The sequence below is a fragment of the Diceros bicornis genome, chromosome 22 (genome assembly GCF_020826845.1).
Source record: "Diceros bicornis minor isolate mBicDic1 chromosome 22, mDicBic1.mat.cur, whole genome shotgun sequence".
In the NCBI taxonomy this organism is placed as follows: Eukaryota; Metazoa; Chordata; class Mammalia; order Perissodactyla; family Rhinocerotidae; genus Diceros; species Diceros bicornis.
Window position 1 is genome coordinate 9,185,204 of NC_080761.1, and position 26,278 is coordinate 9,211,481.

At 43.2% G+C, this 26,278-nt stretch overlaps 1 protein-coding gene across 1 annotated transcript in view; it reads right to left on the bottom strand.

Annotated features, from left to right (window-relative positions):
- The window catches only part of LOC131419852 (solute carrier family 28 member 3-like), a 61,220-nt gene that overhangs the window by 16,603 nt on the left and 18,339 nt on the right, over positions 1-26,278 (bottom strand). Inside the window, exons 4-10 of the mRNA XM_058565364.1 lie at positions 13,304-13,402; positions 9,553-9,635; positions 6,773-6,864; positions 5,164-5,353; positions 3,694-3,838; positions 2,082-2,195; positions 1,390-1,467 (exon numbers count right to left, since the gene is read on the bottom strand). Coding sequence (XP_058421347.1) covers positions 1,390-1,467; positions 2,082-2,195; positions 3,694-3,838; positions 5,164-5,353; positions 6,773-6,864; positions 9,553-9,635; positions 13,304-13,402 — 801 coding nt within the window. The remainder of the gene's footprint in view (positions 1-1,389; positions 1,468-2,081; positions 2,196-3,693; positions 3,839-5,163; positions 5,354-6,772; positions 6,865-9,552; positions 9,636-13,303; positions 13,403-26,278) is intronic.

The window sequence follows — 26,278 nt, forward strand, 5'->3', positions numbered from 1 at the left end:
AGCCTTCCTGAAAGCTTCAGGGAGTTAAAGGCTAATTTCAAAAATGTTGCCACGGGGATTCTGTTTTGGCAGAAGGGATGGAGGCTATTGCCCTGGGTTGTGGGGGAGGGGGAGGTCTGAAGACACAGGTGAGGTCTGAGCAGCAAGTTATGCCCTCTTTGTGACTTTATTTTTTCCAATTCTGGATTCAATTCATGATATGAGCATATTTCCATCTCAATTTATAAACACCTGACTTTTCAGAGATGTCTTAGTTATCTCAGCACAAAAGCATCAAATCATCAGTTTAAAAAAAGATTCAGGGGCCGGCCCCATGACATAGTGGTTAAGTTTGGCATGCTCCGCTTTGGTGGTATGAATTCGCAGGTTCAGATCCCAGGCGTGGACCTACACCACTTGTCAGCCATGCTATGGCAGCTAGTCATGTAAAAATAGAGGAAGGTTGGCACAGATGTTAGCTCAGGGCTAATCTTTCTCAAGCAAGAAAAGAGGAGGACTGGCAACAAATGTTAGCTCAGGGTGAATCTTCCTCACCAAAAAAAAAAAAAAAAAATTCAGCCTAACAGTTGGCCTAACTGAAACTGGGATAATTTGGAGGAAAATTTGGAGTCTCTAAGCAATAAAACAATTTAGAAGTGTAGGAACAGTAATACATCATAAAAAGGAAAGCTGAAGAAAAAGCCAAATGCATCTTTCTGACTCATAGACAGGTATCTGTAGGGACTTCCCAGAGGAGAGTGAGCTTTCTGGAGCATATGGGAGCCCTGGGAGGGAATCGATGAGGCCTAGGCATGGGGCCAGGTTGCCTTTCCCCTGTAAAATAACATCCCTCTTTGGTTAGGAGAATGCCCAGCCTCCAGGCCTGCCTAGGCAAAGGCTGTGCTGAAGGAAAGATGGGAATGGTTTAGCATGAGGATGGTTCTGGAAGAACAGATGTTGATGTGGGTGACCAGTTGTCCTGGTTGGCCTGGGACTGAAGGTTTCCTGAGCACAGAGTTGTCAGTGATCCTGGGTCTGAAAGCCATTAGTGGTCATATGCCTATTCATTGCCAGGTAACTATTGTTCTTTTCCCTGAAATCTGAGATACTGTTGCCCCGTATGATTTTTCATAAGTATCTCACACAATGCTACAAGCCTCCAAAAGTATTCGAATATATCTGACTCCTCTAGATGTTTCCCTTAATGCTACAGTAACACAGTAAAATGTTTGCACTCCGCTGACTTGAGATAAAACTGCACGTGAGAAAGGACAGTGATGTGCTGTGCGCCTGTGGTGAGCCCAGCAGTACACGCCTGGGTTCCGGTAGTCAGCTTCTATCTGAGCATCCACAGAGACTGAGCAGTTCCTGAACAGGAAGTGGCTCCGAAGAAAAGGGGTTTGGCTTTACCTTAAATGCAAAGATGTGGTCTGTGTATTTCTCCCCAAAGACGAAGGCAGCCCCAGCATCCGTGTACTCCAGGAAGGTCTGAGTGAAAGAAAGGGCAAGAGCAGGTCGTCACAACTACTGAGGCCGCGCTGACAGTCCCCAGGTCCCACCAGGCTCGGCAGGGGCTGAGGACCCAGCAAACTGGGTGCATAGCCTTGGGGAGTTAATTTTCTCAGCTTTTCTCCCTCCGGTGGATGGCAGGGAAGTGTATTTTTGAGCTATAACTGCACACAGATTTCCTGGCGTTTCTAACAGTCAATGACTCTAGGGTGTTAAAGGATAAGCTCGGTGTGGTAATTTGCTCCAGAAGCCATCGATGGCACATGGGTGGCACCGGTTACCATGAGATGCAGAGAAAGCCTGTTTCTCTGTTTGCGGAACCATCTTAGAAGTGTCACACCCCTGGGCAGGATGAAGGGGGCAATCGGGATTGGGGAGTGATGTACTAGATGGTATGGGTGAGGGGCAGCAACAATATTACTAAACTGGACAGATTAATATTTCTACATAAAATTACTTTCTAACTCATGCTATGAAATTAAAATTTGGGTCAACTCACGCAGAGAAATAAACCTATTTCTGACTTGTCTTGAGAATTATATTCAAATGTTAAAAGCACCATAAAAGTAAGACGTTCTTTGAACCCCACTTACCTGAACTTGTTTGCCCAACCACTGAAAAGCCCTAAGTCCAGGGTCAGTTCTTAGTATTATGAGCCCAAGAAGAAACTGTAACCCAATTCCCCAAAAGACGGGCCTCCAGTTAACCTATGCAGAAAGATGAAGAGAGATATATCTTGTTAGAAAATGAATGCTGAACTCAGCATAAATGCCCAGAAGATCACTATTTCCTTGGAAGCTTCTCCCATGTGGCCTGCCTGTAACCCGCCTTCTTTGGGAGGCCAAAGCAGTCATGAGCAGAGAGTCTCTTGATCGAACCATACCCAAAATCTCAGGGTTGTATTCCCTCTTTCTAAACCTGAGTGTGAAGCCTTCAGTCTCAGGGGAGTACGTAACCATTATGTCATGATAACACAACTTAGACCCCAAGAGTAGTCTCAGCAGGGCCATTAGGGAGGAAGGATCTAGCCTTGCTAGTCATGCTGTAAATATATGATACATATAACTATTTCCCCTGTCTGGAAGATGGAGAGGCAGAGCATGACTTCTCCGTGTGTCCTAGGTTTATTGCTCTGACAATTTCTAAGTGAATTAAGTGAAAGAAATTCCACCCTGTGGAGGGTCTCTCATTTCACTGTAAAAAGGAGCCAGTTACCTCTAATGCAGACCCAGGGAGTGCAGAGTAACGGACCGTCATCTGCTTTCATTTTTAGTGCGGAGAAGAGCGGCCTGCCAAGAACTATGGGGTTGGGGGCACAGAAAACAGTGGAGATGTTTACAGGGCAAAGAATTTGGATCATATGAGGTGACTTTGGTCTCTGACGAATGCTGTTGTTTGTGGGGTCAACCTTTCAGCCAGTAACGTCTTCCAGGATTTGCCATTATGAGTCATATGTGGACAATCAATGTCTCAGAATTCTTGCCCATATAATGGGTTACTGACTGAGAGAACAAGGAGGAGAATGGAATTCAGTGTGAACAAAACTGTTTAAGGACAAATTTTTTGGAATAAAATAGCCTGAACTGGGGCCGGCCCCGTGGTGTAGCGGTTAAGTGCGCGCTCTCCGCTGCTGGCGGCCCAGGTTCCAATCCCGGGTGCACACCGCTTGTCAGGCCATGCTGTAGCAGCATTCCATATAAAGTGGAGGAAGATGAGCATGGATGTTGGCTCAGGGTCAGTCTTCCTCAGCAAAAAAAGGAGGATTGGCATGGATGTTAGCACAGGGCTGATCTTCCTCACAAAAAAAAAAAAAAGCCTGAATTGCAAATAGAAATTTGATAAACTGCAGAATGCAATGGTAGAATATTAGATTATTTACTGCTCTGGGGAAATCTGGATCAAAATGGATGAGTTCTCTTGGAACGTGTGTTTGATGGGGAGAGGTAGGGGACACGAGTGGAAGTTGGACTTGACAGGAGAGACCATCTCACTGATTGTGTAACTGGAAAATTGCTGAGAATGAACAATGAGACAGGAACAGTTCTATGAAAGTTCAGGAAGAAGAGCACCAGGCCACTTAAAATATCATAGCAAGGTAAGAAAAATATTGAATAACAGTTAAATTCTCTCACACTGATTATCTTGAGCAATTCACACATGAGGAAAAAGAGGGAAAAAAAACAAAAAAGATCAATTCATACTCACCTTGGTTGGGTGCTTGGAAAATAGAAACAGCAGGATGACGTACATCAGGAGCCCACCAAAAGACACGAGCTGCCGTTGGCCCAGTTTGGCGGTGTCAAAGGTCAGCCAGAGAATAACTCCCAGGACCAGCGAGCTCCAAATCACCCTACGAGAACCAGACAGGAGGCATTGGCGTCATTTGTTGTATTTGTGGCGTCGTTTGTAGCATCCAAGTGCTAACTTGAAAATCTTAATCAGGCTTCAACAAACAAATAAAAAATATCTAGTGACACACCCAGACAGCAGGAAGTTATGCTTCTAGAACTTGCAACAGACTCTCTTTTTTTGTGGCTATAAAGGCAAATAGCCAAAAAATGAAGCAATGTGTCCCCCTCATCCCACAACTCTTGGGCCCTTCAAGGATATATAAAGGGATCAGAGAGAAGAAAGGATGTTTGGAGAGGGAAGTCTGGTGATTTCTTTGAGAGATCTACAGGAAGTCCTCACCTCCATTTTGGAAGATGGGTGAGGTGTTATCTTCTTCCCTTTAAGGGAGAACTTGAAATGCATTTTCTGCAGCTGGGGGATCTCATCTGAGCCTCAGAGAGCTAAGTCGGCCTTTAGAGTGGGTTCTGACTCCCTGGGCAATCTGTGGGCCTGACAAGGCTGACTCAAGGCTTGGAGGCAGAGCCAGAAAGGGTGCTGTGTAGGGACTGCACAACCCTGCTTTATTAGGCCAAGGATGTGTGACGTTTCCTGGCAGATCCCAGGTGGACCATCCTGGGGAGAATGGCTCCTGGGTCCGACCCAGTAGGGCCCGCTGGAGGAAGAGGAGGCCCCTCAGAGAGGCTGTGAGAAAAGCCCTGAGTGAGGGCCGGCCCCGTGGCTTAGCGGTTAAGTGCGCGCGCTCCACTGCTGGCGGCCCGGGTTCGGATCCCGGGCGCGCACCGACGCGCCGCTTCTGTGGCCATGCTGGGGCCGCGTCCCACATACCTCAACTACAAGGATGTGCAGCTATGACATACAACTATCTACTGGGGCTTTAGGGGGAAAATAAATAAATAAATCTTTAAAAAAAAAAAAGAAAAGCCTTGAGTGGTCACCTGCAGCACTTGGGCTCCTATAGGAGAGGGTTGGCTTTAATAATTCACAGACCCCTCCTCCCAAGGAGGCCAGCTCGTGCCCAGAGCAGAAAGCCACCTCCCCAAGTCAGAACCATCCCATTCTTTGGACAACATTTTATCATTTAGTGGCACTTGAAATGAATGCAGTTTGTAGGGACATTTGAACACATCTCGAGTGAGTCATTACCTTACCAAGGCCTTGATTTCCTGTTTGTAAAATGAAGGCATTTTAACAGATTATTCCCTAGGTTGTTTCTAGCTTCAATATCCCGTAAATGAGGAAGCAATGTCAGAACACATTTTTGGAAGAGTATTCGAAAAGACTAAGATCCCTCTAAATGGCAGTAAGAGAACCAACTGCATTTACCACTTCAGCCAGAACCAATGGCTGTCCAGAAGCCTTCTGCCTGGAGACAGGAACTCTTCGATTCGATGCTCATATTTGGGCATGAAGTGATCCCAGACCACAAAGAAGATGGCAGCCATGGTGATCACGAAGAGAGGAAGGGCTCTGTGAAAGTTGAGCACACACGCGGCGATCACCATAGCCAGGTAGCCTGCCAGGAAGCAAATGCAGACGGGGAACATCAGCACCAGCTGGAGACCAGCCTCCAGCACCAATCTGGCTCAGCCAAGAGGAGGTTCAGTCAAGGAACCATTGAACGCAGGAGAGCTCTTGATAGGGCTATTGGCTCCTCTGATTATAAGTACTATATTTTGCGTGTTTTTGTCTTTTTTTCAAAGCAAGCCCCTAACAGTTTCACCATGAATGCTAGGAGGACAGGGTGCCAGGTCTTTTTATCTTATAGAACATTCTGAGTTCTCGAATTCTGATGCTTGATTGTTGGGCCTCTCACTTAGTATGAACCGCCTTTCTCTGGCATTCAGACTCAGCAGGTGAGCTTCCGTCAGAGAAAGGCCAGGCGTTGAAGCAACCGCTGATAAAAGGTACTGATTTTCCTGGTTTGCAGCTCAGATTTGGCCTAAGCTTGAGTAGGAAAATTGGCCACCAACAATCTCTAAGTTCCACAGAATGTCTACAGGAAAGGGAAAGGGGTGGGGGCAATTACCAAGATGGTTGCTTTGGAAGAGGAGATTCTAGGATAAGAACAAGGTTTCCTGTTAAAGGTCAGCAAACATGGTCTGCAGGTGAAATCCGGCCCGCCACTTGCTTTTGTAGGTGGCAAGTACAGCTGTACTTGTATATTTGTATTTGTGTTCTACAAATAAAGTTTCACGGGAACATAGCCACACTCTCTGCTCGCTTTTGTGCCATAACAGCGGAGTTATGTGGCTTCCTCGAATGGCCCGGAAAGCCTAAATCACTCTTTGGCCTGGCACACAGCAAGTTCATAGCTGTTCCCTGTTCCTGCTGTGTGAGCACCAGCAAACCCACTGACCCCGGGGTGCAGGGGTCTTGGACTAATGTCTGTGGACTTGGTGGAGGGTTCACATTTTAGAGACAGGAGTGCTCTTTAAAATGGGCTGCAGAGCCCTTTGCTTTGGGAGGGAGGGAAACTGGAGGCCTGCTCCTCTGTGAAAGCAGTATGGTCCTGCCTTTAGGCCAGAGGAGTGGGCTACATGACCCTAGGCTCCTCCTCGTGTTGTATTTGCATAAAGTGTTAATTGCTTATATTTCCCCCTGCAATTATGTTTCTACCTTATGATCATCACCATGTTTTCCAGTTGCCTGGATTTGCATTAAGCAACCCTCAAATCCACACCGCAATAACAAAGACCACAAGAGTAGGTAACGTACAAAGTTAGCTACTGGTACATAAACTGGAATGGGAACCCATCTACATAGGCGTCCCATGCTGAGACCCCCACTCAGGGGCTTCCTGATTGACTTCTCTCCCTCTCCGGATGATTCAGTGAGGTCTAGGTAGGGGAAAGACATTTTCTTCCACATAAAACTAATATTTGGGAGAGTCTCAAAAAAAGACACTTCGATCCCATCCCCTTTTGTTATTTACCTGCTAATAAGATGCCCCAGATGAGGTACTGAAATGTGGTTTTTTGTTTCTGACAAAAATCACAAACTATACCATACTTCCTTTGCAGATACCTGTAATAACAGAAGCAAACAGGCAGGCAGAAGTCAACACCAAAAACATCAAATAAACTGGCATGCTAAGGCTGGATGAGGCTTTGTAAATCAAGCAAGCAAACGAACAAATTCATGAAGTTTATGTCCTACAAAACAGAAATGGGAAACATTTCATTTTAGACTAAAATCAGCCATGGCTTGGAACCACCTTTGCTGAATGGATGTGATTTGCTGAATGCTGAATGTGCCAGCCCTTGAGGGGTTACAGAGATGCAGAAAACATGCTCCTGGAAATGAGGCAGGGGAGATGGGTAACTAACCAACAGCTGAAAATAAATCATTGGACGAGAGTGTTTCTCATTGGACTACGAGGACCTCCATTAGCTTTTAAGCCACTGTCACTAAATGCTGATTTTTAAAAAAATAAAAATCCAATGAACTCTCATCCCTTCTGGTTCCACAAAGTTCGAGTAAGTTGGTGGTTCCCTGTTGTCACTCACCATACTTTTTAGTGGGAGGCTGACAGATTTCAACAGGGGGTTGAAATGTAAAGTAGGATTTCATAGATTTGAGAGCCATTAACCAGTGGGTTGTAATACAGCTTTCTCAGGATGTTCTGGAATTGTTGGCATGTCTTGGTTTCTTTCCAGAGTTTTGATATGGGGTAGTAGGTAGTGTGTGAGCAACGTTTGTATCTGATCACTTCTTCTGGGGAGGAGGGTGTGCACCAGAGAGGGAGTGTGGAGAGGCCACAGGGCCGTACCCATGATTGTCCTCTGCTTCTCCTGGGATGCTCCTGGTCCCCTCCACACCTGCTCTGAAACCTGGCTTCCCTGCAGGTGCCTCTTTCCTCAATGACACATCTAATAGAGGCCTCTCCTTCTCCTGCTTGAGGCCGGGTGGAAGGAATTACTCACACATTTAGACATTTCCACCTCCAGGCCACAGGACAGCATTTCTAAAACAACCACTTCTCATCCCGTATAGAAGATTCCCAATCTCCAGGATCTCACAGGCCCCTGGCCCTAGCTGGGACCGCCTCTGCCCTTGGTTAAGGCCTCCAGTTCCCTTCCTTCCAACAGTCATGCCCACATGTCCAGTCTCAGCACCCTTCAGGTTTCAGGGCCCAGCTCAGTCCTTCACCTCTATGAAGCCCTCTTGCATCTCCTCAGGGAGAGGCGTCCTCTGCACTTTATTCCTCCTGTCTTCTCTGACTGTGTTTTGCTATGAGGCCCTGACTGACTGTAACTTCCTGGAGAGTAGATGTCTGTGAGCCCTGCAGCACCAGCACCTGGGACACTAAGGCTGCTTGACAGGCATTTGTTGAACTACAGGATAAATGCAATGGGAGTGTACACCGCTTTTCTGGAACAGTATTTTACAGCTGTGGGTTGGACCCATTGGTGGGCTGTGAAGTCACACAGGGCATGATAATCATCATTAAAAGAAAGAAGGGGACATCTCAGAGTGTATCACACAGAGTGATGATAGGTATTTCATTTCATGAAACTTTTGTTCTTACTCTGTGTGAATGTGTATTGAAAATTAGAAACATTGTTCTAAAAGATATTGAAGGAATATAAGTGTAGTAAAGACATAGTTTTTCACGGTCTAGTTTAGGAAAGGCTGATGATGCATTATCCTCAATTGTGGATATAGTGTTAAAAAGTAGCAGTGGTGAAGGGCAACATTTAATAGGGCATCTCCATCTACTTTAGGGTGAATTCATCAGATTTATTAATTGCAGGGAATGTGTGTGGTCCATTACAGCAATCTCACACTGCATAATATAAAGTAGCTAGAAATAGACGCTTGGCCGTTTGGTTTTCTAGGCTGAAAAACTCCCAATATCCTGATAGTTGTTTCCATCCCATTAACATCAGTGAAATCTGAGTGCCTCTGACCACCCAGGAGAATCTCTCAGCCCCCAGGGTCAGAGATTCATAAAGTAAAATGAAGGATGAAACTGAGCTCAGGTTTCTGTGGTGGTAAATATTCTTGATGGTGTTTATGTGATTTGAGCTTTCAATCCTAATTCTGACCAACTCCAGAGCTATCTTCTGATACATAAACACAAAGTTCCTTAGAGACTTAGGAATTTCAACAGGAATTTAGAATATTGACAAATACTTTGGTGCTATGATAGATTACCAGACAGTCTTGGACTAGGAATCAGAAGCTGGAATTGTAAGTTAGCTTTGTTCCACTCTAGCTAACTAACCTTGGGTAAGTCACTTCTCTGAGCTTCATTTTCCTGATCCAAAATATAAAGATCATAACTGGCCTTTCCTACCTAATGAGGATAAGGACTTGGAACACCTTCAGGATACTACAAGGTAAGAGCAAGTTTGTTGGAATTTAAAATGGATGGGTTTTGAGAAATCAATTGCTTATTGACTGACATTGAGAAGATGAATAACTATTTTTGTATGGACTGGAGCAGGTATTTGGTAATTCATACCTTTAATTAGAAGACTGTCCCAGATATTGGTTTCCAGGACATCAGCAGTTTGAATTTACCGTATTGATTATCCTAGAGCTCCCATAACCTTCTGAAAATTGTGTTGGGTGGGTAGTGGGGATGGGGGATTTCTGGTCATGACCATCTCTGATAAATCATGGTAAATGTTGAAAATTAGATGAGGCTAAAACAACCACTTTGTTTGGGAAGTAGGTTGTGGTTATTTCTCTGGTTGAAAACTGTACCCTTTTTGAGGCATCTCTTGATCGTCATTTTCATCTTCTTTGTTTCTTGGAGAATCCTGCTCAATGGTGACCTGCTCTTCGTCCTGGAAATCAAACATTGGAGCAGAGATGGAAGAATGAGAATTCTGGGCATAAAGGACCCTGATCTCTTTTGCCCAGAATTTTGGCAAAGAACTTCAAAATGTCCTTTTAAATCATTATGCAAGAAGATGGCTCCTACTATCTACTGCACAGGCATTTTTTCTTCTTGTCAAAAAAATCCAGTCACACATCTCTTCCTTTACTTCCAAAGGAGTCATTGATATTATTTCCTTTTCTTTAGGAACAGTCTCGCATCTCTGTTTTTTGCTCCTGTCTCTACTGTAATCATTCAACAGATGCTCTGTTTTCAGGTATACAGCTAAACGAAGTTAACAACAGAGGCTGCGTAATCTCTCTTTATACTCTTCAGGCCCTGGTTTCCAAAGGACTGAGATGAAAGGGAACAATATTTGCCATCCCAAAGTGTGTCTCTTCAACATGAGGATTATTTTAGGCTCACTATTTTTAAGAAACAAAAGACTCTGAACGTTTTTCTTGTTACCTCTCCCTTAACTGCCTAAAAGAATTCCAATAAAAAAACGTGTCTTAGGAAGTGAGCTATCACGTTAGCATAACATGAACTAGGTGGTAGACAGGGAGGAGCCTAGAAAAGCCTGTTTGTTGGGCTCCCCTCTGTGTTCTTCTGTTTCTGTGTGGCCAAACACTTGTTTTCCAAATGTCTGCTCCTTTTCACCTACCTGTGAATTGCCTTCCTTCCCTTTGAAGTCCTTGACTCTCCCCACTCCCAACACTCCTTTTGCCTTTCGCTGAAAATGCTATTTATGGTGGTGGCTTTGGCAATTTTGGCAAGCTACTCAGTTTTCCTGGGTTTCTCCCATGTATGCATGTTATTAAATGTTGTTTGATTTTCTCCTGTTAACCTGTCTCCTGTTAATTTAATTCTTAGACCAGCCAGAAGATCCTAGAAGGGTAGAGGAAAATTTCTTCCTCCTCTGCAGAGACCAAGACTGGTTTTATTTTCCCGGCAGCCCAAGGCTTGGTCTGCAGATGTGAACACTAGCTTAGCATCTTCAAGAGCTGATAAACTCCCCTTGGGAACTAGAGTCCTTCTATCAGTCAGGCTAAAGGGAAATATTTCGCTTACTCAGCTGGCCCTTGCTCTAGTTAACGGAGTGAAGTATATACCTGGGCCATCTTTCATGTACAATCTTTCTAGGTACTGTCTGAACTCTTAAATATCCACGACCCATCCTATTCTTGGGATGGCATAGAGGATTTCCTACCTCCCTCCATTCTGCAATAATGTCTCAAATAGGTCCAGCTATTGTAGGCAATGGCAAGGATAGGTGGGGAGGAAGTGTGCAGATGTGGAGCAGTTTGAACATGCTTTACGAGGTATAGTACCAAATCTCAGCTTTAGTTTTCTGCCATATCCCGTGAGGCCTTTCATTCTCTTTACTTCAACAAAAATCATAGAAATAAGTCATTAGCATGTCTCTGAGCTGAAGGGATCCTCAAAGATCATGTAGTCCTTTGAAGCCAGACTCTGTTATACTTCCGACTTAGACTTCCTTAACTTTCCGGGCTGGGCCTCAGGAACTAGGAAGGTGAGGGGATAATTGCAAGAGAGATCAGCTGAGTCCAAGCTGCAGCTGCTAAGCTCGGGGTAGAGACCAGCCATATTCATTTTTCTCCTAACACTTAGCTTGGCCAATAGTCAAAGCTTAGAAAATTTCTGATTTAAATGATCATAATCATTATTTTCTTATGGTGAAATTGCCAAGTTACCTACTATCTACGGAATGTCTAACATTACTATTGTTTTCTTCTTTTTCCTAACTTTTTTTATCTTTAAAACAAAATAAAACAACAACAACAAAACCTTCTTGACCCACAGTCGTGGACATCTGCCCTCCCTCCTTCCCTTCACAGCCAAGCCACCTGAAAGAGTTGCCGTTACTTTTAGTGACCCACTCCCTCACATCCTGCTCCCTCAAGCCACTGTGATCAGGCTTCCACTAAGATGGCTTCTGCCAAGGTCATCCAAGGACCATTGTTGCAAAATCCAGTAGCTACTTCTCAGTCTTCATATTTCTGTTTATGATAGTAAAGTATCTAATTTTTGTTTTTGATTTTTTTGTGAAATAATATTAAACAGAAAAAGACTTTATTTTTTAGAGCAGTTTTATGTTCACAGCAAAACTGAGCGGAAAGTGGAGATTTCCCATATATCTGCTGCTCCCATACATGCATAGCCTCCCACTTGAGTGGTAAATTAGTTGAAATTGACAAACCCATCAATTATCACCAGCTCCCACTCAAGTGGTAAATTTGTTGCAATTGATGCATCTATGTTGACACATCATTATTACCCAAAGTCCATAGTTCACATTTGGGTTCACTCTTGGTGTTGTACATTCTGTGGGTTTGGACAAATGTATAACGACATATAGCCACCAGTATAGTATCATATAGAGTAGTTTCACTGCTGTGAAATCCCCTGTGCTCTTCCTAGTCATCCCTCCCTCCTCTCTTGGTAGCAACTGATCTTTTTACTGTCTCCACAGTTTTGCCTTTTCCCGAATGTCGTATGGTTGGAATCATACAGTGTGTAGCCATTTCAGATTGCTAATTTTACTTAGTAACACACATTTAGTGTTCCCCCATGTCTTTTCATGACTTGACAGCTCATTTGTTTTCGGTGCTGAAGAATATTCCATTGCCTGGATATACCACAGTTCGTTTATCCACTCACCTACTGAAAGACATCTTGGTTGCTTTCAAGTTTTGGCAATTATGAGTAAAGCTACTGTAAACATCCATGTGCAGGTTTTGTGTGGACAGACATATTGTTTTCTCTTTTTTTGTTGAATAATATTTAGTGAAACAGATACTTTTTACACTATATTAAGTGAAATAAACGGTTAATATGTATAGCATGATCCCAATATAAGTAACATGTGCATGTGGGTGTATATTTTCATTAAAAGGCCATATTCCAAGATGTTAGGCACTCATTTGTTTTCTGGAATTAGAAGTTATTTTTTTTGCCTTCCAAATTTTAATGCAATAATTTTCCAAATTTTCTACTTTGAACAATTTATTCTTTTTATCATGAGAAAGCTCCTCTCAATAAATGTCTCCATAGTTGGTGCCCAGAATTACTTTTAAAAAAAGGATGACCTAATGGATAATTTGCTTGCTTTTTAGCAGCAGAAGGCTTTCTTCAAATGAGATCCTACCCAGAATTCAATATAGAGGAAATAAAAGTGGTGTTGTGACAGAGCGCCTCACCCTGCTCTGTAAACTTAGGTGTCACTGAGGAACTCTAGGGCGTGATGGACACAGTTGTAGAACCATATCTTAGAACCTTCCTCATCTGCCTCATTTACCTTAAAACTGAGATGCTTTTGTCTAAGCCAGTGCCTTTAGCCTTAAGATGAAGTTTGGAATTTGTAATAGTGAGGTGTCAGAGGAAGCCTCGGTACTCTCCCCATCAGAAAACTCTGAGGACAGCTGTATAGACACAAAATCTTTGGTTGGGACTGTGTGTTTTCTTCATGACTCCGCGTTACACACCCTAATTACCATTTAATTCATTCCTCCGAGTGCCAGCTGAGTGCCATGCTTTCTGTCCCTGTAGCTTTAAGGAGCCTGTTGCACAGCGGTCACCATGGTAACATATTCACTCACCTCCCTCCGGCCCTACCTGTTTGGCATTTCCATGCTCTCTGTTCTGCACAGCTCTACTCCTCAGCGAGTTGTCCTTTCCTGATGTGCTCTTGTTTTCATGACAGTCATCTTCATTCTAAGAAAAAAGTACAGACTGCAAAAATAAAATTGCAGAACCAAAAAACAAATGTTTTTTCAATGAATGATATGTAGAAGGCTTTTGAGGGATAGGATGACAAAGACGAGGAGTTTAGATGAGTCAGCTGGTTAAAGAAAGAACCAGTGAATCTTGGCTCATAAAGAGACGTAGACGATTTTTGTTCTGTTTTGTTCCGATAGGATAGATAAGATTGGTGTGGGCCAACTTGAGGAAGAGAGGAAGGAGGACATTGCCCTCGTCCAGACCATAGGACTTTCCAATAAGCTGAGCTGAGATTAGGGGGCAGGTTTCCAGTCTCCTTTCCATCACTTCACACAGGCTTTCAACTTATAAAATAAAACAAAATATAGTAAACCCTAGGCTGATAATTTTACTTTTAGATGTTGGATTTAGCGATGTTAAAATGTGTTTTGTTTGGTTTAAAGCAGTCTTTGGTAGTAACAAGCGTAAGAAAAATGCCCCCTCTTGTGAGGTTGGTTTTACTTTAAGGAACTGAGTGAGGTGTGCTCTTGGAGGAGTGTGCTGACCCCCTAGCTGCTTTTTCCAGATGTGACAAAACACCTGGCTCGCTTCTCTTTTACCTTTCTTTTTAGAGGGAGTGGGAAGTGTCCAATTCCTTTCCTATCTCATCCCAGCTTGCCTTTTTATACAGTACTTTTTATATGGCAACAGATAGATAAACAGTGTCAAGTAGGTCCCTATATCTTTTCAGGAAATGTCCCCTGCTAGCCCTGTTGGCTGTGACCTTGTCTTTGAAAAAAGAACAAGTATATCACTTGATTTTACCTTTAGATCTCTGGCTGGCCCCAAGGATCTAGACAAAATTGCAATTCCAACTTGTGTTGCATTTTCCATTTATTGAAACACAAGAGTGTATAAATGTGAATAAAATCTAATTTCGAGCACACACATGATTTATGCATAAAAGTCTTGTTGCCAAACTGCCCTTTTGTGTTACAGCTGTGTACATCTTACTTTAGCACAGTTCTTCGCACATGGCAGACACTCACAATTATTTGTTGAATTAATGAACCACAATGATTTTAATGTTGCACTAACTGGTACAGCAATGTAATACCTCTGGATACTTGGTATAGAAGTATAGTAGGGAGGGACAATATAGATAGTATGGAAAGATGACAAAGTGTTGCTAATTGCTGAATCTGGCTGATGGATACTCAGGGACTCATTTTACTATTCTTACTTCCATGGATGCTGAAAATTTCCAATAAAAAGTTAAAAATAAAATCCAGCATGAACTGGTAGAAAACAGGACACAAGTAACTGAGGGGCTGGTCCTCAGGGTCCCTAACAACATGCGTGATGTAACACATGCCTCATCTTTCTAAGCATCAGCCACCATCTATACAACAGTTCTTATGGTCCCTTCCAGAATCCTGACATTTTCTGGTTCCCCGAGGAGATGCTGATTATTCCTGTCACCTTGATGCTGATTATTCCTGCCACCTGGGGGCAGAATCTGAAACGTGTGGAACATAGCACGGAGCCTGCCGTTACAAAGTTAATAAAAGAGGAAGGGGTGTGTGTGTGTGTGTGTGTGTATTGGGGGAAGGGTAGAGTGGGTGTGCGTGGTAACAAGAGCACCCCTGGATGTATTTTGTAGCGTGTGATGGGATTGTTTTACCCCCAGTAGAGTACATGCCTTGGCTTTTTAGCTTTTTCAGGAAGAACAATGTCCCCCATTTCAGGATTTCCAACAGAAATAAAGGGGGTGTTGTGGGTGTTCACTGGAGCCTGAAAAATGATCATTAAAACACAAGCTTCCCTGCGTCCTTTCAAATTGGAGTCATAGGGCCAGAATTGGTGGTCTATATTTACTTCTTAGTGCATTGTTTCCTTCCATCTATTTAGCATTTCTTCTTACTAGATACCTTAGTACACTGAACTACACCCGTGACCTTGTTCCAAATGCAAGCCTGTTGCTACACCAAGTGGGTAACAACATTGTGGGTGTTGTGTATGGGTATTTCTAGGCAGTTTACAGCACGCCACTTTTAATTTCCCCAGTTAGCGTTAGTTGCTGGGTGTTCTCAACCTTGGATTGAGACCCCTCCGAGGGACAGATCCTTGGGCCAGGAGTACATTGTGCCTGGGGTTTGATCTTGCACTTTCCAAGCTGCTCGAGCAAGTGCAGACCCACAGTGGGTGTTACAGGGAGTACAGATGGACAGAGGTCTTTTTATGAACTTCTTCCTTTCATTCAGTTTCTAAACCATGTAACTTCTAGAACATAGGAAATTTTTGAAATCACTCCCCCTATCTATTTGTGGTGTCCTCTTCTGCAGAATTTTAGCTGAACACATGGCCACCCAGAATAAAGGCTACATTTCCAAGCTTCATTTCAACTAGATTCTGGCCCATGAAATGCAAATAGAAGTGGAGCCCTCAGTGGGGCAGCTTGGGGACGCTCCTTCAGAGATGGGTGCTCTTTTTCCCTTTCATCCTTTTTTCCAGCCTGATGCCCTGGTACGTGGATGATCCCAGCTGGGCCATGAGCACAAGGGCCCTGCCCTGGTGACGTCAGAGTGGTGAGTTGGGGGGACTTGAGTCCTGAAAATCTTGGACAGCACTTCCCCTCCAGGTCTGTCCTTCCACTGCCCAATTTTTGTCTGCAGGAAACAGACTTCTCCCTTGCTACTTTGGTTTTGCTTTATTTGCACCTGGACTGGTATAATATTTAGTAGGCATAAGACACTGGGTTAAACTCTTTAAAAATTTTGTATTTGATCCTAAGAGGCCTGTGAGGTGGGTGCTGTGATCTCCATTTTACAGATGAAGAAACTAAAGGCAAAGCTAAGCAATCACTTGACTCAGGTTGCACAACCAGGAACAGCCGAGATGGGATCTGAACTGGGACTGTCCCACCCCAGACTGTATCCTGCCTGTCGTGTTTGGCCCTTGGGCCAAGACCCTTTGGCCTTGGGAATGTCTAAGGATGTAGTAGCACACCTACAGGTTAAATTCCCTTTCAATGAAGAAAGCTGATTTGAATTCTAGATACAACAGTAGAAATGACAGGGTGCTAAAATATTCCTGAAATGCTTGTGGCCACTTTTAATCTCTATTTGGGCTCTGGTGGTCATTTATCAAGCCAGAATAGTGGCCCTCCCACCCAATAGACTGGTGTTAAGTAGCTTCTATGCTTTAAATAACCTGAGTGGGCCCTCCTGCATTTGTGGACATGTCTTGTCTCCATCATTAGTTGGATGTCTTTTCTTCCGTCTGTGTCTGCACCACCCACTCCACCTCTCCCTCCCACTGTGGCCCTGACTGCACAACATAGCTTCCATGTCTCAGTTTTCGTGGCCAGGGTTTCTCTGCTGCAGACTCGACATCACTGTGCCAGGGGGGCCTTTCTTCCATCTTCTTTGTAGGAACTGCTCTGGCCCGGTGTGCTCTGACCGTGGGACTGGCCTTGCTGAGGGGGCACAGCCCGGCTTTGAGGCCTGGGGTGAGAATAGACACCTTCACCCCAAGGAGAATTTCACCCTGACCTTTGGTGGGTTGGAGATCATGTAGGTTTATGGGAAGATGGAAATTGCCCAGCAGGCAACATGATGTTGACATGGACCCCGAGGATTCGCTATGACGATCTTTAACTGGTTCTAGAGCCTGACACTCACACAGTCTTCCTAGAAGCAGTCAATGTGGTGCATTCTGAGAAGGGGTGATGCCTTAAATGTCACCACAGATGTCAAAGTCCCAACACCTGTGACAAAAATGGGCCTGCGATGATGTCAGTTGGACTTGGGACTGTGTAAATCTATACTGTACATTTACACCCACTGGACTCTAAACCAGGAAGCCAGATACTCTGTCCCATGTTCTCTGCTGAATATCATGTGCATGGCACAATGCCAGGCATGGAAGTGCTCAGTAACCATTTCTGAATGGATGGAGAAGGTAGTCCTAGGGGCTGTCGAGCTCATTATAGTAGAAGCTAAAACAGCGTCTCTACAACAAAGTAGAGACCAAATGGTACAGGAGAGCTTTCTCTACTTCTCCAACACAGTTACCTTATGTTCTAATGTTCTAAGCCTTCGGTGCCCAGATGAAGGTGTCAGAAATACATCTCCAGTTTCTGCTGTTTTTCTGAGCTTCTTCAAGTGATCTTTCTGTATCCATTTCTCTGAGCACAGAATGGAACTAGACTAGAGCAACTGCCTCAAACAGTAACTTAAAATCCCAAAATGCAATACAAATAGCTCGTAGGAAGTGGCTCATCATAAACCTGAGGGTGACTGCTTTTTGGAATATTGATAAATTATCTATATTAATTGGTGCTCCATTGTGATGAAAAGGTTGGGTTCCACGGTCCCACCTGGATTCAAATCCAGACTTAATTTCCTGATGCCCCATACCCTGCTTCATGGGAATGTCAGATTCCTCACCTACCTCGTGGGGCCATGGGGCTGTTCCAGTGCCTCATGTAATGAGTGCTCATTGACTTTTATGTTGATTGCTCGGTTTAGGCTCTACTTGCTTGCCCTGGAGCATTTACAGTCACTTTGTTCTCTGTTGTCAAAATTTGGCTTGTAAAAGTGAACCTCTGTATCATGAATCTGATCTCTTCAATTGCTTGAGATCATTCCTCTCTCTCTCTTTCTTTTTTTTTACTTTTTTTTTGTGTGTGTGAGGAAGATCAGCACTGAGCTAACATCTGATGCCAATCCTCCTCTTTTTGCTGAGGAAGATTGGCTCCAAGCTAACATCTGTGCCCATCTTCCTCTACTTTATATGGGACACTGCCAAAGCATGGCTCTACAAGCAGTATGTCGGTGCGCGGGATCCGAACCGGTGAACCCCGGGCCACCGCAGCAGAGTGTGCGCACTTAACCACTTACGCCACCAGGCCAGACCCTCTTTTTTTTTCCACTTTTAAGCTCTACAAATGTCAAATATTTTAAGGCCATTTATCTATAATATTTTCCTCCAAATTGCACAGGCTTTGCCTTGGAACAAATGCATTTTCCAAGGTGGTATTCCTGCAGCCTTTGAGCTTTCCCATTGCTCCCGATCCTCCTGGCTCCTGTAACTTCTGCCTCAAGTCTTGGGTTTAAGGAATCCTGGATGTGAGTTATGGGCACTGGCTAGACCATTCCTCCATGAGATGTTCCTGTTTTTCTTGCTGGCCTGGGTGGGTTTATAGACTGAGTAAGCAGCAGCAGTGCTGTGGGAGGGAACCACCCGGTCAGCCTGGGGCTCATTGTCACACTTCCCTGGAACAATTCTCTGTTACCTCCCAGTGATTTGAAGGGAGCTTTGAATTGAGTACAAGGAGTCAGGGTTACAGAACACTGACAACATTCTCCCCTTATGATTTTTGTGAGCCAGGGGCAAAGGGAATCTCTAAGTATAGGATGTAAGGAAAAGGGGAAAGAGGCAGAGCTCTGCACCTAAAGGAGAAAAGTTAGAGGAAGGCTTATAATCCTCAGATTTACAAAAATAAATTGAAGCATACAAGTGTTCATAGAAGATGGTTTCTATGAGCTTTCTTGAAGAAACTACTTGAGGAAGAGCTTCAGCCAAACAAATGGTGAATGGAGAAATTATGGCAAAAGGAGTGATAGTATGTTTTAAATCTATTTAGTACATGTAAATCTAAAACTCATTCCTGAACAAATTATAAACATAACCCCTGACAATGTAGAAAAGATAGTCAGAACACTACTTGAAGAAGAAGGAAGAGAAAATGTAGAAGGTAGGGTAAGTAGACGAGTTTCCTCATCTTTCAACTTCTAGGAGTTGAAAGAGATTACAAGTAATAGTGTTTAAGATACAAAGGTGGACACTCAAAGATACATATGCATCTAAAATCAAGTGGTGGAAATGAAGGGAAGAAAGTAATGGAAAGTGGAAAATATGCTAATTTTGTGATTACTACTCATAATCTTAAGCCGGTTATAAAAGGAACATTAACACAAAACAATACAAGTTTTCAGAAGAAACCAAACAAAAATAAAGAACATGCAAACCATACAGTGGGACAATTTTTAAAAAGCACAACATAAAACATGATAAGAGGAGCTAGGAAAAAACAAACATATCTGGCAAATCAACAATGGATTTGATTGAGTCAGATGGAATAACAAACAAACACAGCCTTAGACTGAAAATGACTCAGAAAGGGGGTCATCACCTCAGTCAACCTGAATATAGGACAAAAACAGCAATTAAGTGTGTCCAAAAAGTGTCCAAAAAGAAGCAATGGTCAGGGTACAATCTCACACTCCGAGAAGCATGGCTATCTATGGACAAATGGCGTAGATTAACATAAAGGAAACATGAGAGAAATATCTAAAAACACATTGGGAAAGAGGTTGAGAGAACCTTTCTGTCTATGACAGATCAAGTGAGCAAAAGTAAAGATATGGACAACCAAGGTAAATAATATGAATTTAGTGAACATCTATTGAACTCTGCAACCCAAATAGAAAATGTACCATGGCCAAGACTGTTAGCGGTCCCCAGTACCTCTTCTTCCCCATTTCCTTTAGAAAGAGAACTCTGAATTTTAGCAGGGCCTAAGATTTTCCAGAATAAAGTCACATTTCCTAACCTCCCTGTGGCTGTGACTATGTTCTCCACTGTGACGGAGGAGATGTGCAACTTCTGGGAAGTGTCCTAAAGCAGGACAATTGGAGGAGCCTGTGGACCCCTTTCAGATGTTTTAAAATATGTAGAACTAAATATATATGATTAAAAGGAAACCAATTACATTTAAACACAATTATTAAAATATTAAAACTAATTTGTGATAGAATAACGTATACACAGCTTTATTAACACATTAAAAAACAAGAAAAAAAAACCCAACAAAGTCCAATGGGAAGTTCTAATAACTACCTTAATTTCAAAGCCACGGACGTAAATGATATTTGGAGATATTTGCAACAGATATGAATTCTTTTTCCCACTTGTATGTATTAACTCCATGTAGTGAGGGTCCTTTCGCATCTTCACATCCATTTCACACGAGAAGTTCTACCTCCCCTTCCTCTGTGGAGTGGAATGTGCCCCTTTCCCCTCAGGCCCCCACCCTTCCCACACCTGAATGTATCTCTTAGTTATGAAGCAACGATAAATGGATACATCCAGGAGAATATGGACCTTTTTTCTTATTTGTAATTGGATATCTTGCTTTCACTTCTGGATCCATCCATATTATCTTTCAGTAAATCTGCTAGTGGAGAAAATCAATAATACCCAGTAATATAGGCCTCAGCATCGTGTCCATATAGATTCTTGAAATAAACAGCACATGAGTGATGTTTAAGCACCTTGTAATTTAATTGTCTCTGAGGCTGATGTCATATGATTTTTCTAAAAGTGGTCATTTTTTCCATCAGAATTCATCAGAGTCCTGGGTGATATTTAGAAGATGAAATGCAGATTAGCTTTCAATGTTAATTCTGGTGCCAGAATAGACAGGCTCCTGTAGGCTGGACCAGTGGTTGCTGCGTGAAATGTCTACTTGGTGGCCCCACTCCCTCTAGGCTGTAAGATACACCTGCCGTGAAGGCCAACGCTTGGCTCCACTTCTGATTCTGGCGGTCTGTCAGCTCTGAAAGCAGGAACCTAATTAAAAGCAATAATAGGCTAAACCACAGCCTCAATTTTAATTAAATGTTTGCTTCATATATTGTCTGGGGTGGTTATATCTAATAAATAAACTCAATTTTTGTCAAAAAGAATTCTGAGATCACTGACCAAGAGTCAAACAAACTGAGCACCAAAAAAGTCAAAAACAGAGCAACATGGTGGAGTGAGCTGTTCCCGGTGTCTCTCCCTCTTCGAACTACAACTAAAAGGACATTCACTGATCAGCAGAGCATACCCACACAGTACATCAGGACGCCTGAGAGACCTGAGCCGCTATATATCTGAAGTTGGATGGACTACACCCCCGAGGAGGTGGTGGAGATAGGTGAGCACCCTCTGGACACCAGGCAGCCCAGGGCACACGTACGACTACTTTCCCGGCTAAAGCGATAATAGCACCGCTGTGGCCCTAAGGGTGGGAGCGTGGCTCAGCACAACTGTGGAAACAGGTGACAGCAGCCCTGAGCCCCCCGTGTGATTGCTTCCCTGTCTACTGGGAGAGCCCTCAGGGCCGTGCAGCCCACAGAGCACAGCACAGGTTTGGACCCAGTGGGGAAGCCCCGCCCACTAATTACAAATGCTGGTGTGACCTAGGAGCAGAGGGTGCCTGAGCTGCCACCAGGCAAACAAACTCCCAGCTGCCACGAATGCCCATAGTGCTGCTTTGGCCCCAAAGGGAGGAAGCATGTCTCAGCGGGACTGTGGGAGCAGGCGGCAGTAGCCCTGAGCCCCCTGTGTGATCACTCTCTCGTCTAGTGGGAGAAACCACAATCCCACTGAGGTCCCAGGGAGTGGCTTTGGCCCAATCCCAGCAGGGAGGCCCTGCCCACCAAGCACAATAGCTGGTGCCACCTAGGAGCAGAGGGCAGCTGAGCTCCGAGTCTGGGCAAACAAGCTCCCAGCTGCCGTGAATGTCCATAGTACCGCTACTGCCCCAAAGCAGGGAAGCGTGTCTTGGCAGGGCTGTGAGAGCAGGCGACAGTAGCCCTGAGCCCCTGTGTGATCACTGTCTCACCTGGTGGGAGAATCCACAATACCACCCAGTCCCAGGGAGTGGCTGCTGCTCGGTCCCAGAGGGGAAGTCCCACCCACCAAGCACAATAGCTTGTGCGACCTAGGAACAGAAAGCAGCTGAACTCTGAGTCCAGGTGAACAAGCTCAGACTGCCAACTGCCAAGGGGGCAGCACAACTCCATGGGTCCATGGGAGCAGGCGGCAGTAGCCCTGAGCCGCCTCCTGTGACTACTTTCACCTTCGGCGGGAGACCCCACAAGGCCACTGTGATCCCAAGGAGTGAACCAGGCTTGGACAGCCCACACCCAACAGAGATCATGGCAGTGGGCTCAGATTACACAGCTCCTGCCCACCCCCCAAGTGGCAGCAGGTGGAATCTGCATCCAGAAACTATCACTATGTGCCGGAACAAATCCACTCTATCAAATGTTATAAAGAAATATATTAATACTCCAGACAAGAAGGAAAAAGACAGACGCCCAGAAACCAATCCTGAAGGCACAGAAATCTGCGATCTAAATGACAAAGAATTCAAGACAGCCATCATAAGAAAACTCAACAAGCTAAAAGAGAATTCTGAAAGACAGTTCAATGAAATCAGAAACCAAATTACTGAACAGAGGGAATTCTTCACAAAAGAAATTGAAACTATAAAGAAAAACCAAACAGAATTGTTAGAGATGATAAACACAACGGAGGAGATAAAGACAAATCTGGAGTCCTTACACAACAGAGTTGACAATCTGTAGGATGGGAACACAGAAATGCTTCAGATGGAGGAGGAGAGAGAACTTAGACTAAAAAGAAATGAAGAGGCCCCATGGCTTAGCGGTTAGGTGCGCGCGCTCCGCTGCTGGTGGCCCGGGTTCGCATCCCGGGCATGCAGCGACGCACCACTTCTCTGGCCATGCTGAGGCCACGTCCCACATACAGCAACTAGAAGGATGTGCAACTATGACATACAACTATCTACTGGGGCTTTGGGGGAAAAAATAAATAAATAAAATTATATATAAAAAAAAAGAAATGAAGAAATTCTCTGAGAAATATCCAACTCAATTAGGAAATGCAACATAAGGATTATACGTGTTCCAGAGGGAGAAGAGAGGGAAAAAGGAGCAGAGAGTGTCTTCAAAGAAATAACTGAGGACTTCCCAAACCTGGAGAAGGAGCTAGAATTACATGTGAAAGAAACTAACAGGACTCCTAATTACATCAATGTACAAAGATCTTCTCCAAGGCACATATGAGTAAAGCTGGCAAAAGTCAAGGATAAAGGAAAAATATTAAAGGAAGCAAGGCAGAAGAGCATAACCTACAAAGGAAGCTCTATCAGGCTTTCAGCAGATGGTTCAGCAGAAACCTTACAGGCTAGGAGCGAGTGGAATGATATATTCAAAATTTTGAAAGACAAAAACTTTCAGCCAGGAATACTATATCCAGCGAAAATATCCTTCAAATATGATGGAGAAATAAAAACTTTCCCAGATAAACAAAAGCTGAGGGAGTTCATTGCCACAAGACCCCCACTACAAGATTTGATCAAGAAGGCCCTCATACCTGAGAAAAAGAAAGAAAGTTTACAAAGCCTGGAGCAAGCAGATAAATAGGCAGATAGAATCAGAAAATTTCAACTTTCTTTCAGAACAGATTGGAAAACATTTAATTATAACTCTACAGATGAAGGGAAAATTTTGAAAATAAATATTATCACTTCATTTTAACCACAAATTCACAAAACATAATGGAATAAGTTGTGATGACAACAACTTAGAAGGGCAAGAGGAAAGGGCTGAAACCTGCTTAGACTAAGGGAATAGGAGGCTATTAGGGAATGGACTATCTCATCTACAAGATCTTTTATACAAACCACATAGTAACCACTAAACAAAAAATAAGAACAAAGACACAAATGATAAAGAAAGAGAAAACTGAGAAAACCATCACAGAGAGCGACCAAACTGAATTAGCAGTCCAAAATACACAGAGCAAGAAACAAGGGATATATATAACAACTGAAAACTAAGAGATAAAATGGAAGCATTAAGGCCGCATATATCAATAATCACTCTAAATGTAAATAGATTGAATTCCTCAATCAAAAGACACAGAATGGCTGGATAGATTAAAAAACAAGACCCAACAATTTGCTGCCTCCAGGAAACACATCTCAGCTCTAAAGACAAACACAGGTTCAGAGTGAAGTGATAGAAAATGATACTCTAAGCGAATGGCAAACAAAAGAAAATAGGTGTTGCCATACTTATATCAGTCAAAGTAGACTTCAAGATGAAACAGTTAATGAGAGACAAAGAGGGGCAATATATATGATAAAAGGGACACTCTACCAAGAAGACATATCACTTATAAACATATATGCGCCCAACACAGGAGCACCAAAGTACATAAGGCAGCTATTAACAAACCTAAAAGGAGATATCAACAACAACACAATAATAGTAGTGGACCTTAACACCCCACTTACATCAGTGGATAGATCATCCAGACAGAAAGTCAATAAGGAAATAGTGGACTTAAATGAAAAACTAGACCAGAGGGACTTAATAGATATATAGAGAGCACCCCATCCAAACACAGCAGATTACACATTCTTCTCAAGCGTGCATGGAACATTCTCAGGAATACACCATATGTCGGGAAACACAGCAAGCCTCTATAATTTAAGATTGAAATCATAGCAAGCATCTTTTCCAAACACAATGCTATGAAACTAGAAATCAACTACAAGAAAAAGTTGGGAGGGGCCAGTCCATGGCGTAGCAGTTAAGTGCGTATGCTCCGCTGCTGGTGGCCTGGGTTTGGATCCCGGGCAGGCACCAATGCATCGCTTGTCAGGCCATGCTGTGGCAGCATCGCATATAAAGTGGAGGAAGATAGGCACAGATGTTAGCACAGGGCCAGTCTTCCTCAGCAAAAAGAGGAGGACTGGCGTGGATATTAGCTCAGGGCTGATCTTCCTCACACACACACAAAAAATACTAAGAAAGAGACAAAGATGTGGAGACTCAACAACATGCTACTGAACAACAAATGGATCATTGAAGAAATTAAAGAAGAAATAAAAGAATATCTGGTGACAAATGAAAATGAAAATACACAATACCAACTCATATGGGATGCAGCAAGTGCAGTCCTGAGAGGGAAATTCATAGCAATACAGGCCATACTTAACAAACAAGAAAAATCCCAAATAAGCAATCTTAGAGTACACCAAACAGAATTAGAAAAAGAAGAACAAACAAAGCCCAAAGTCAACAGAAGGAGGGAAATAATAAAAATTAGAGCAGAAATAAATGAAATTGAAACAAAAAAAAAGAAAAACGTTAGAAAAGGTCAAAGAAACAAAGAGCTGGTTCTTTGAGAAGATAAACAAAATTGACAAACCCTTAGCCAGACTCACCAAGAAAAAGAGACAGAAGCCTCAAATAAATAAAATTAAAAATGAAAGAGGAGAAATCACAATGGATACCACAGAAATACAAAGGATTATAAGAGAATACTATGAAAAACTATATGCCAACAAATTGGACAAGCTAGAAGAAATGGATAAATTCTTAGACTCATACAACCTCCCAAAACTGAATCAAGAAGAAATAGAGATTCCGAATAGACCAATCACAATTAAAGAGATTGAAACAGTAATCAAAAGCCTCGCAAAAAATAAAAGTCCAGGACCAGATGGCTTCTCTGGAGAATTTTACCAAACATTCAAAGAAGATTTAATACCTATACTTCTCAAACTGTTCCAAAAAATAGAGGAAGATAGCACACTTCCTAACACATTCTATGAGGCCAACATCACCCTGATACCAAAGCCAGACAAGGACAATACAAAGAAGGAAAATTACAGAGCAATATCACTGATGAACATAGATGTAAAATTCCTCAACAAAATATTGGCAAATCGAATACAGCAATACATTAGAAAGATCATAAATCATGATCAAGTGGGATTTATACCAGGGACACAAGGATGATTCAACATCCACAAATCAATCAATGTGATATACCACATTAACAGAATGAGGAATAAAAACCACATGATCATCTCAATAGATGCAGAGAAAGCATTTGACAAGATCCAACATCCATTTATGATAAAAACTCTCAACAAAATGGGTATAGAAGGAAAGTACCTCAACATGATAAAGGCCATATATGACAAACCCACAGCCAATATCATACTCAACAGGG